Source organism: Hibiscus syriacus, unplaced genomic scaffold (assembly GCF_006381635.1).
Source record: "Hibiscus syriacus cultivar Baekdansim isolate YM2019G1 unplaced genomic scaffold, ASM638163v2 tig00000715_pilon, whole genome shotgun sequence".
Taxonomy (NCBI): Eukaryota; Viridiplantae; Streptophyta; class Magnoliopsida; order Malvales; family Malvaceae; genus Hibiscus; species Hibiscus syriacus.
In genome coordinates this window covers 567,104-579,703 of record NW_024061811.1, presented here as the reverse complement: position 1 = coordinate 579,703, position 12,600 = coordinate 567,104, and the positions used below count along the sequence as shown (strand labels likewise).

Sequence of the window (12,600 nt, the reverse complement as noted above, 5' to 3'; positions counted from 1 at the left end):
ATATTCTGCTAAAATACCTCTTTGCCCTTCCATTCTTCAATCTTTGCTAATAAATCCTAAACACAAATTTCCAAAATTAGTCCTTGAACCTTTCAACTTATTCCAATTAAACCACTAAATTTTAAATTCTTACATTTTAATCACTGACCCGATATTTGGGGTATTACATATTCAGTCTGAAATTTTAAATTGGGTGGTTTATTTCGTTTATGTAAATGTGGATTTGTTAATCGTTAATTGAGATTCAGTATTTATCTTGAATACGTTGATGTGTAGATTTGGATCGAAAGCATACTGAACGAAGCGATATAGCAAAGAGATTGAAATAAAGTTAAAAGGATTTTTTTAGGACTTACGTGAGGCTAATGTGAGTGCAATTTATTGTTTTATATTATATATGGGGACGGCTTGCGATAAACCAACCTTGAGGGTTTTCGATTGAAAACAATTTTATTTATTTTATTTTATGCAATATTTTTATGATGTTTTATATAAATTGTATTTACGAAGTACTGTTTTGATTTTATTAATATGTGAACGTGTTCCATGTGAAAATGCTTTACATGAATGTGTTCTATGTGAAAATGCTTTATATGAATGTGTTCTACGTGAATAAAGGATACCTTGAATAATTAAGTGTGAAATAATTATACGGTTAAAGCCCAAAGCATATGTATGAGAATTAGAGTTATAGTTGGCATGCCAAGAGTCGAGGGTTCTACGCGGTCCTTCAGGACAAATTTCTGGGTGGTTATTCGGGACAAATTTTACGTGGTCCTTCGAGATAAATCTATGTAGCACTTCGGTGCAATTTATATGAGCAGTGGTGACTGCAATTATAGTGCACAACCTCAATGTACTCAGATACCTTGAGTTTTCAATGATATGCATTAGGCTATTATAACAAAGTGATATAAATTAAATAATGTGTAACAATATATGTTATTTCGAGCAGTGTATCTTAGTTTCAGTATGCAATGTTTTCTATGAAATGAATAAGAAGATGTATCTAAATGTTTTATTATGCTCATTATGCCCCACTAAGTCAATGACTTAGCGTGTGAGTGTTTTCACACGTAGATTCGATGAGATCCAAGGAGTAAAGCTAGGAAAGGACAACATACGCCTGAAGATGATCATATTAGAATTATTTAAATTGTATGTGATGTTGGTTATTTTGAAATTTTGTTGGCATGTATCATGAAGTTTAAATAGAAATGCTCTAATCAGTTTTGTAACCATACTATTTTATGTTTATGTAAATATATTAAGCATTAACTTTCATTATGAAATACAAGTTTTTGGTTATGAATTTTTGTATGAGGGTTACACCAATAATTTCAAAGTAAAGTTTAAATTTCCAACGAATTTTTAAAGAGTCAAAGTTTTTAAAAGTCAATGTGACATCTCATATTTATATCTGGGTCGGGTACATGTTAAGGGTGTTACAACTATACTTTATGACAAGATTCCTTTGGGTTTAATAGAAAAAAAAAACCTTAGTTGGACATCCACAGTTGCAAAGCGGAACATCAATGGAGTCTTCTCTTACAAATTTCAGATTTTTTTTAAAGAATAGAGATAGGAATGAAAAATCCTAAATTAAGTTTAGGGATTGGGATTTTTTAAAGGAGAATAGGTGATTGTTGAAGGCTTTTGGTTCTCCAACGTGGCGGTTAACCCAGTCAACCCAATCCATGTAAGTGGTTAACGTGCCAGCTATATTTTTTGTCACGTGTGTTAACGGTTGTTAACGTTGAGTGACCAATTTGTAACACACGAAAACATTAGTGATCGATTTGTGACTTTTGAAACACCAGTGGTAAAAACGAAAACTTACTCAAACATTAGTTACTATTTGTGTAGTTTACCCTTAAATTTTTTATTAACAAAATCCATCATATTGTTAACGTGTTAAGTTTATATATGAATGACAAAAAAAATTGATCTTTTGAATGTTAAAGAATTGGGTAACTTACACATTAATACAAAAACTATCAGTTTTGTTTCGCTTTAGTACCTAAACTTCCATTTATTTCAAAGTCATCCTAACATTTACTCTTTGTTTCGTTTTGGTATCTTGCTCTTAAAAATTTAAACATTTAAAATAAAAATTAAAATATAATTAAAATACTTATTTTCATACTAAACATAAGAAAAACAATATAATTGAGGTGTAGTTTATAAAAATGAATACAATACATACTTATGAGTCGAGCTAAAAAGCCCATTAAAAAAAGAAAGAACACCGACCATTTTCTATCGCTTCCTTTTCCACACATTTTTTCCGGGATAAAAACAAACAAATTTGGTGGTAATTCTCTCTCCCCAACCACTTCGTGCCCCCTCTTTACTCTTCACCACCCTAAGTCCTTGCTTAAAAGAAATTAAAAAAAAAACAGAAGGAAGAATGAAAACAAGAAAATATAATTTTTTTAATGAAATAAACAATTTTAATGATTAAAGTGATAATTATTATTTTTAGAGGTATCAAGTTTAAAAATAACGTTTTTTAGAGATATTTGAATATCTATTATTAAATAATTAAATCTTTCAAATATATATTATCTTGTAAACATCATAAACTTATAAAAATAAAACATAAAGGATTTGATGGGTGTCTCTCTATCTAATCTAACGTAATCCACTTCATAATTCCATATTAGCAAGAAAATAAAAGAAAAGCCCTCATAATAATAGTAATCCTCCTTTAAAATAAATTTATTTTAATAATTTTATAATTAGATTAATGTTAAATCGATTCATAATAGTAACACGTTCAACTAGTTTATATACATTACAAATATAAAGGTAAATACGATGAATGATTTATCGAAAATGGATTATCTTTCTTCAAGTGGTCCCAAAAAAATTGACTACCTGTTTACTTATATTAAAAGTTTTTAAAGTTTTCAAAATAATTTAAGGTAATGTTTCATTTTCTTTATAAATTTTAAATACAAATCTTAATCCTATCTCGAGGGAATGAGAAAAGGAAATTCCAAGGAAAGAAAGGAGCTTGCTCCTAGTCAGACTTGTTTTTGAGATTTCAGTGACTCTCATGCAAACCAAAAATTTAAGGCACTGATAAGGAATTTAAATTATAGTTTGTTTTTATGTCTTCGGCCTCTTTGTGTGTATCATTATTGCAGGCATGATTGATGATATTGTAGTCACTACAAGTATCGTGGTTATGAATTTTTAATAACATATGCTATTGTGGACAAAACAGTTGTGGATATCATGGTTTTGGACGATGTCGTTACCACTACATAATGATCATTGTTTTGGTTACATACTGTTATTTAAGTAATTGTTCTTAATAACAAGTGTTGAAAAAATGAATATTAAAGGTAGCTCCATAATAATAAGTATTCAAAAAAATGGTTCCCTAAAAAAAATATTAAAGAAAAAGTAAATTTTAAGAGTATGCTCGTAATAACATATATTAAAAAAATTAGACCTACAATAAAAAATATAAAAAAAAATTGGACTCGTAAAAACAAATAAATTATAAATAATTGAATTTTAAAAGTACGCCCCTAATAACAAATATCAAAAAATTGGATCTTTAATAACAAATGTTAGAAAAAAATATTGATAAAAAATTGGACACTTATACAAATATTAGAAGAAAATAAATTATAAGAGTAGACTCCTAATAATAAATATTAGAAAAAAAAATTGAGCACATAATAATAAATATTTGAGAAAAATTAAACCCCTAATAACAAATATTAAAAATAATTAGGCCTTTTAATTGATATAAAATCATTTTTTATAAGTATAATGTGTTATAAAAATTCTGGGCCTTGGATAGGCAGGAAGGATTGCTCCTGAGTAAAAGAATAAATATGAACAATTTGATTAACCAATCAAATTCTAAAAATAATATAAATCAAGCGACAAACGTAAGCATAAATATAATACTTATGATTATTTTTAAAACCGAACAATTTGTTCAATGTCTATTTATTAACAAACTGGAATTTCTTAAAAGTCCGACAATTTAAGAGTATTTATTAACATATTTTGAATATTTCGTTTAGAAAAAAAAGTTCTGAGTCATTCATGAACTAATTTGAATGAATATTAAACATGAAATATTTATTTTCTCTATTTCCCTCTTCTTACGATATATAATATAAATTTGAGAAAATGAATGAAACGTATGAAGAATATTCAAGGGTTTAACTGGACAGTGTGCGTATAGTGGAAGTAGAAGTGATTCATGCATCTTTGGCACGCATTTATTAGGCCTTAAATGCATCCTTGGCTTCACCCCACTTTACAGGCTTTCCTCCTTCAGAAACTTTCAGATTCTTCAGTCACGATAATAAGGCTTTTTTAGTTTGTTGAGGACGGTTACGTTTGTGCCTGAGACAGTCGTGTTCATTTCGACTTCTCAATGCACAGGAAGCTAAAAAGAATCAATATTCATTGCATGTAAAATTTTGGATATTTGGTTTTCTGACGTAGGGAGATTCCCTGTCTATTTCACCGTCACTACCACCTTCTTCTCCACTCCATCCTTGTCTATACTCTATATATACAAATAGTTGGAAGCAAATGTGAGAGACAGACACTGCCATAATGGGTTTGTTCAATTCATACATCTCCAGCTCCGGTGACTATTTTTCAGGCACCATAATCTTAGCGCTGACAATGTCCATTGCTTCCTATTTCCTCATCCCTGTCCTCTTGGGTGGTCGCTCCAAAAACTGGAAGAATGCACCACCCGGCCCCGTCGGTTGGCCCATCCTCGGCAGCCTTCCACACCTCTCCAATCGTCTCCATGAAGATTTCTTTAACTTGGCCAAGATCTATGGTCCGCTTTTCTGTCTAAACCTGGGCGTAAAGCCGGCCATAGTGGTGTCATCACCAGAAATGGCGGCTCAAGTGTTGAAGGAGAAGGAAGGCATGTTCTCCAGTCGGACCATAACCGAGACCATTCGAGTCATTTCATATGATGCTCATTCCATCATCTTCTCACCCTATGGTCCGAGGTGGAAGGCCCTTCGTAGGATCTTGATAACTGAACTGCTTTCTCCTAAGGCCTTTGAACAATTCGAGCCACTTCGTACCTCTCAGGTTTGATATTATATACTCTATAATATACATATATATATGAAGTTTTAGCTGATTTGCTTGTTGTTCCTGTGAATAGGTTCATGGTGTGCTCAAGTATTTATACGTGATCTCAAAGGCCAACACTCAAGTGAATATAGCAGAATATGCATTCACAGCATTGGCCAACCTAGTGAGTAACTTCGTTTGCTCCAAAAACCTTTTCGACAACTCAAAGCCCGAAGGAAGGAAAATGAAGGAGAGGTTCTGGGAACTGATAAAGATGATCGGCACACCAAACTTTTCGGATCTCATCCCGATTGTTAAACCATTGGATCCACAAGGGTTGAAGAGGAACACCAGCAAGGTCTTTTCGCAATTGGACGCTTTCTACGACAAGTTAATTGCCGAGAGGATTGCTGAGAAGGAAAAAGCTCAACTTCACGGCACACCCTACAAGCAGAAAATGGACATGCTGGGAGTTCTTTTGAGCTATGAGAGTAATGATAAAGAACATGGCTTGGAAAAATTCTCAAGATCCATAGTCAAAGGAATGCTTTCCGTAAGTAAAAGTCCTTTTAAAAAGAAGATCGGATTAGGATTGTTAATTTGATATTATATATTTTTTGTTGTTGTTGTTTTGGCAGGAAATGTTTATTGCGGGAACAGAGACAACGTCCAGCACTGTGGAGTGGGGCATGGCGGAGATCCTAAGGAATCCTAAAGTGCATCAGCAACTGGTACAAGAACTGGACCAGGTCATAGGGAAGGACAGATTTATGGTGGAGAGTGACATCCCGAACCTTCCATACCTTCAAGCAGCAGTGAAAGAAGTTTTCAGGCTGCACCCCGGTGTTCCACTCATCATCCCTCGTCGCACCAACGAGGCATGCGAGGTAGCCGGCTACCATATTCCCAAGCACTGCATCGTTTACGTGAACGTATGGGGAATGGCAAGGGACCCCAAGGTGTGGGAAGACCCTTTAGAGTTCAAGCCTGAGAGGTTCATCGGGTCAAGCGTGGACGTGAAGGGCCAAGACTTCAACCTGCTGCCGTTTGGGACGGGGAGAAGGTCGTGCGTTGGATGGCCGCTGGCTCATCGCATGGTGCATTACTACTTGGCAGCTCTGCTGCATGCCTTCGATTGGGAGTCGCCTCCGGATGTCCTGAATGATTTGGGGGAGAGAGTGGGGCTTACCATTCAGAAGGGTAAGAGCTTGCTCAGCACCCCCAAAGCTCGACTGCCGGCCTGTGTTTATGAGCGTTAGAAGCCATCCCAGCTACTAGTTGTTAAGTGGTGGGTGGTCTTAGTGTCTAATGTTGTTTAATATGTATGCTAAGGGACAGGGTTGCCGTATGAAGGTTTGGTAGCTCTATGTGTCCAGTTTCATGTGCCGGAATGAACGTTCGGTAGCAACCTATGATCTAAGTATCCGTGCCTTATAGCAATAAATTGTGGTGTTTTATTTTTCTTCCATTTACAACACACATCTATTCTATTATTCTTAACTACGTGAAATCAAATCAACCGATAACACTAAATAATTTGATAAGTTAATAAAATTAATTTTCTAATACTCTTAATTTTATTTATTTTCTCATGACTTGATATTGCTAATATTAATTTGACATTTGTCATATTTCGTAAATTGTTTATCACTTCAGAAAATGGAAATGAATGTGGATGGTAACAATTATGACATAAAGAAAGCGAAGTTCCAAACTAATATTTCTTTTATGGCCTTTAGATTCAATATATTTATTACATATTATGGCCTGAATATTTCATCGAAATCCTTTTGAGCTTCAGATTCAATATATTTATTACAGATTAAAACAAAATTATTTTGTAATTTGCTTTAAAAGGGAAGGTGAGTGTGAGAGGAGTCGAAATAATGATAGTAAAAAATATTGAGCTTGCTACCAAACAAATGGATCCTTGAATAAATACCCTGCTTTTCAAGTAAAGTTATCCATACGCGCTGGAAAGCACTAACTTAATTTGATAGACTGCGACTGTAGTTAAATTTGTATTAGTAAATCTGTTTTTTTATTATTAATATAGAATAAATATAAGAGAAAATAACCTCAGTGACCAAAAATCCCATATAATATACGATTTTAACTAACTTTTTCCGGATTTGCCAAAATGACCAACAAAATCGCAATGCGATCGCTAATTCGCAACGCGATCTCCATTATCGCAAATTCGCGTTGCATTTTCGCAATGCGATAGTTGAAAATCGCGTTGCGATGGTCTACAGTATCGTTGCGATTTTCCCAATTCGCAATGCGAATAAGTAAATCGCAACGCGAATTGGGAAATTCGCAATGCGAATAAGTAAATCGCAACGCGAATTGGGAAAATCGCAATGCGATACTGACTATCGCAATGCGATAATAAAAAATCGCAACGAGATACTTACTTTCGCAACGCGATACTGACTTTCGCAACGCGATAATACATAATCGCAATGCGATTTTCAAAGCGCCATTAGTATCCTGGCCAAGTATTTTATTTTTAAATTCCAAACATGAATATAAATATATTGGAACACTGAACTGTCCACAGTATATCCCGTAATCGCAACTCATAACCTAAAACCTAAAATCACAACTCAGTCCCATCTCCATCTCTCACTCTCTCACCCATCTCCGACGAAATCCGTCCCCATCTCCGGCGAAATCCGTCTATCTAAATCTCTCAGAGCCACCCTCACAATCAGAAATGGAAAATCAACCAAATCAACCAACGAGGGTTAGTTTTTTTAATTATTTTCTTTTTGAAATTTTTGCATTATTATTAGGTTTTTCATATTGAAATTGATGATAAGTTTACTGGTAATTTCAATAATAGATTAACCATTTCACTTAGATTGCTTATTAAATCAACCAAGAATCGCAACGCGAAATGCAAATCGCAACGCGATTTTAGTTTCGCGTTGTGATTCTCTCGTTGCGATAGTCATTTTCGTGTTGCGATTTTCATTTTCAGAAACTATTCTTCTTCTGCAAATTGAAACTTGAATGAATTGCATTACTTCAACCAAAAAACAAAGACAAATACGAAATTCACAGTGTTGTATATTTAAGTTTGAAGAATAAACTACTACTATTTATGTTTATTATTGTTTTTGGTATATCTTCACAGTGTAGTTTTTGGTATATCTAATTTAGTATGTTTATTGTTTTTGTAGAACTTTTATTCGGCTCAATTGACCTTGAGAAATAAAGTCAGCCTGGCCAAAACAATTGCGTCGAAGCTTTCACCTGCACAAAGAAAAATGTTTGAGGATACATGCTTCGGGCCATGGCTGAAAGTACAACATCCCGGTGGAGATGCGATGTTGACACACCTGTTTCTTCAAACCATGACTAGAGATCTACCAGAGACTATACAACGTCGTGATGAAGAGATATGGTTTGATTTTCCACCGGCGTATATGTGTTTTGGGCGGGAGGAGTTTTGCTTAATCACCGGTCTACGCTTCGGACACGATGATGTAGGTCGGTACACTAGACACATTACCCGCCCATCATGGCTATCCCGGGTTTTTCCTGAGCTGGAGAGGCTGAGTCTACACGTAGAAGACCTGACAAGATTTTTGAATAATAAAGATGGTTTTACTCGGATGGATGACGTCGACGTTGTCCGAGTATGCCTTCTAATTCTTTTGCATGTCGGCTTTTTAGGCAGAGAGGCCAGACAACCTATTCCAAATGATCTAATCAAATTGGTAGAAGACCTAAATGCGTGGAACCTGTTTCCGTGGGGCTCGTATTTATGGAAAGCTACATGGAATAAGTTATCGTCTGCCTTGGATGATCGAAAAAGTTTGCATGGCGATGGTTCCAAATACACTTTGACAGGCTTTATTTGGGCCTTTAAGGTAAGAATTTTTATATAATGTTTCCAAAATTATAAGTAATTATTTAACAATTACTAATGTTTGTTATTATATTGTTTGTAGATTTGGATATTTGAGGCCTTTCCCGCCATGAAGACATATGCAATAAAAACTTCAAATAATATTCCCAGGGCTATTTCCTGGAAGAGGAAACGAACCTTGCAATGGGAAGATTTACTACGGTATACGACAATAAATAATGTAAGTTAACATAAATACTACCATATGTTTATAAACAAGTTATTACTAGTACACATTTAACTTTGTTTGAGCTTTTATATTGTTAGGAGGCCAACACTCCTCTACAGAGGCTGACACCCACGAAAGCTGAGCTTGCCACTGATTGGTGGCAAGCTAGTAAGCGTTTTTTTAATGGAACGGTTGATGAGCAGCCTCCACTTCGGGAGCCATCACCTCGCCCAGAGCTATCACCTCACCTAGAGCCATCATCTGATCGACCCGGCTATACACCTCCACAACGATAGCCATCACCTATTCTGTCACATCATCGAGCCTCTTCTCCACCATCACCGCAAGATAGGCGACCGGCAAAGATGCCACGACGTTTATCTCCCTGTTCTCCACCTCCACCTCAACGGGATGAGTTAGGGGAGTTACGTGATGAGGTCAATGCCTTGCGTGAGGAGGTCGGTACTTTACGCAAAGACGATGGTGCATGGCGTGTTTAGGTGTCTACATTACGCGGTGAGGTAGCCGCTCTACGTGAGATGGTAGCATCGTTGCAGAATGAGGTTCATACTCTACGCAACGAGGTAAGTTTAAGATTTTTCATACTCGTAATTCATTCGGTTGCTGCCAATCTGTTTTTGTTAGTATTTGTTTTTGGTTTTGTTTTTGTCTTTTGGTTGAAGTAATGCAATTCATTCAAGTTTCAATTTGCAGAAGAAGAATAGTTTACTTTCGCAACACGAAAATGACTATCGCAACGCGTAAATGGCTATCGCAATGCGAAATGAAAATCACAACGACAAAATCGCAACGCGAAATGAAATCGCAACGACAAAATCGCAACGCGAAATGAAAATCGCAATGCGATTTGTGTTTCGCGTTGCGATTTCATTTCGCGTTGCGATTTTGTCGTTGCGATTTTCATTTTGCATTGCGATAGCCATTTCCGCATTGCGATAGTCATTTCGCGTTGCGATTTTAAGTTTCGTGTTGCGAAAGTAAACTATTCTTCTTCTGGAATGTTATATATGTTGTCCTTTTAAATGTTTATATAAGTGCTTACTTCTGGAATGTTATCTGAGCATTTTGTGAACTATGATAGAATAATGATTTGGGTGAATACAATGCTAGTTTGAAACATATTTGTCTTTGTTTAATATCATGTCTGTTTATTTACTGATTTATGTATTAATTTTTTTTAGCGGCCCGATAAGGTGGATGCTTTACGTCGGGTTTTCCTTGCACGACGGAGTTCACGCATCAGACGGCGTGGACGTGCTATTACGTCTCCGTTCACCCCAATGGTGCGAAGACTCCGCAAGAAGAAGCCCGACTCACCGGTCATCCCTCAAGAGTCCCCTCCAATCGTTCAAGAGGCCCCTTTTCTCCCTCAAGATTCCCCCCACCGTTCAAGAGGCCACTGTCATCGTTGAAGAGGTCCCTCCCACCATTCCAGAGCCCGATTCACATGGGGTAATATATCGAAGTATTGAGAAACCCCCACCGGTTCCGGACATGATGGATGAGAGTTGGCTCTCGTATGAGTTACCGGCTAGTACCCTTCCGGTATCTGAAGTGGAGAGGAGACAACTACCGGAAACAATTGTGGATAATACCCTTTGGGCTAAGACCGCAGTTGATTTTTATCTACATGAGCGGAGCCAAGGGTGTTACACTGACATCAGCAAACTCAACGATGAAATGTTTTTGTTGCTTGATCGGTCTTGGTGGGGTGTGCTATTAGGGGTTGAAGACAGTGGCTATTTGGATGGGGAGGTAAGACTATATTTGTCTTATATATGATTTTGATTAATTTGTTTAAAAATTAATGTAATTCACTAATATATGTATTTTTTTGTAAAACAGCATATCGATGCGTGGGTGTCACGTCTACTAATAATAAGGAAGCTTAGGAAAAATAAAAAAAATTCGCTATATACAATAATGCCGACGGCTTTTCACGCAGTTCAATTGAAGAATCAACGAGATGAATCATTTTTGTTGGGCAATGGACAAGCTAAACTTTATCCTGCATGGTGGGAGGTCGATAAGGTTAGTGTTAATTTTTTAAATTTTTTAAAGGTGTTAATAAATAAGTGCACAAATAAATGAATTATTACTTATGATCGCAGGTGTTTATCCCTGTTTTGGAACGTCGTCACTGGCTTCTCGTCCAACTTCAGCTCCCATCCCTGAAGATAATAGTGTATGACAACATGATCAATTACATATCACTGTCTGATTTGAGAGATATTTTCAAGGGATGGAGCTCTCATTTGGCTAAATTCTTGGATGGGATTAAGTATTGGAGTCATTCTGGACACAAGAAGCCAAAGAAGTTCAATGTCACAGTTGTCAGAGACGAGACCGCGCCACAGTAATCGCCGGGAGCCAGAGGGGATTGTGGTCCTCTCGTATGCCTTTGCTTGGCGCGTTTGACGACGGGAAGCACAGAGTTTTTACCTCCCACCGATAGAGATAGAGCTGCAGTAGGCTTGTGGTTTCGGCATTATATGGCTAGAGCAATATATTCGAGACGCTGCCTACCTGCATCCGCGTTATGAAAGTGTCCATTGTTAATTGGTAAGTCAAATGCAAGTTTTGTTAACATATATACTCCTTTTGGTTTGAAAATGTTTGGTTAAGTACCTAGAATTCAATAATTTGCTGTTTGTAGGTTTTAGATGTGTAGGAAGTCTTGTTTGAGCAAATGTTTGGTTTCTGCAGGTTAATCCTTAAGTGAGCTGCGTGAAATGGATGTACGGGGTCACAAAGTTGTTGATTCATTGATTCAATAATTGATGAAGAAATAAGAATTATTATTATTTTTTGATTGTTTAATTGATTTGTAAAAGATGATTTGTAAATCTTGATTTGTTTAATTGATGTGTACATAATTTGTGTTGAAATGTAATAGTTGATTTGTTGATTTTCAATCTGCTTTATGTTGAAGGCAAAACAGACTATCGCAACGCGAAATGGCTATCGCAACGAGAAAATCGCAATGCGAAATGAAAATCGCAATGCGAAATAAAAATCGCAATGCGAAATGAAAATCGCAACGAGAAAATCGCAATGCGATTTTTATTTCTCATTGCGATTTTCTCGTTGCGATAACCATTTTCGCGTTGCGATAGCCATTTTCGCGTTGCGATAGCCATTTTCGCGTTGCGATAGTCAAATGAATGTCTAATAAGTGATGACAACTGAACAGATCATAGCAATGTTCAAACTCAAGTTACTAATACATGCCTAACTGAAAATGTTAAAAGTGCACACATAAAATACACATAATGCAAGTTTTGTTAACATATATACTCCTTTTGGTTTGAAAATGTTTGGTTAAGTACCTAGAATTCAATAATAATTGTTAAAAGTATATGTATGTTAATCCTCGTTGCCTTTTTCATTTCGCATTGCGATTCTATCGTTGCGA

The 12,600-nt window shown here is 35.9% G+C and overlaps 1 protein-coding gene across 1 annotated transcript; it reads left to right on the top strand.

The window, feature by feature from the left end:
* Nucleotides 1-4,564: 4,564 nt before the first annotated feature.
* LOC120211108 (iridoid oxidase-like) lies at nucleotides 4,565-6,538 on the top strand. The gene is made up of 3 exons (XM_039209735.1): nucleotides 4,565-5,091; nucleotides 5,168-5,629; nucleotides 5,715-6,538. The coding sequence occupies exons 1-3, from the start codon at nucleotides 4,594-4,596 to the stop codon at nucleotides 6,333-6,335; spliced, it is 1,581 nt and encodes a 526-aa protein (XP_039065666.1). The 5' UTR covers nucleotides 4,565-4,593; the 3' UTR covers nucleotides 6,336-6,538.
* The last annotated feature ends 6,062 nt before the right edge of the window (nucleotides 6,539-12,600 follow it).

Coding starts and splice junctions, on each gene's coding strand:
- LOC120211108 (XM_039209735.1), top strand. CDS start 4,594: ATGGGTTTGTTCAATTCATACATCTCCAGCTCCGGTGACTATTTTTCA. Junction 5,092..5,167: donor AGCCACTTCGTACCTCTCAG/GTTTGATATTAT, acceptor TCCTGTGAATAG/GTTCATGGTGTGCTCAAGTA. Junction 5,630..5,714: donor TAGTCAAAGGAATGCTTTCC/GTAAGTAAAAGT, acceptor TTGTTTTGGCAG/GAAATGTTTATTGCGGGAAC.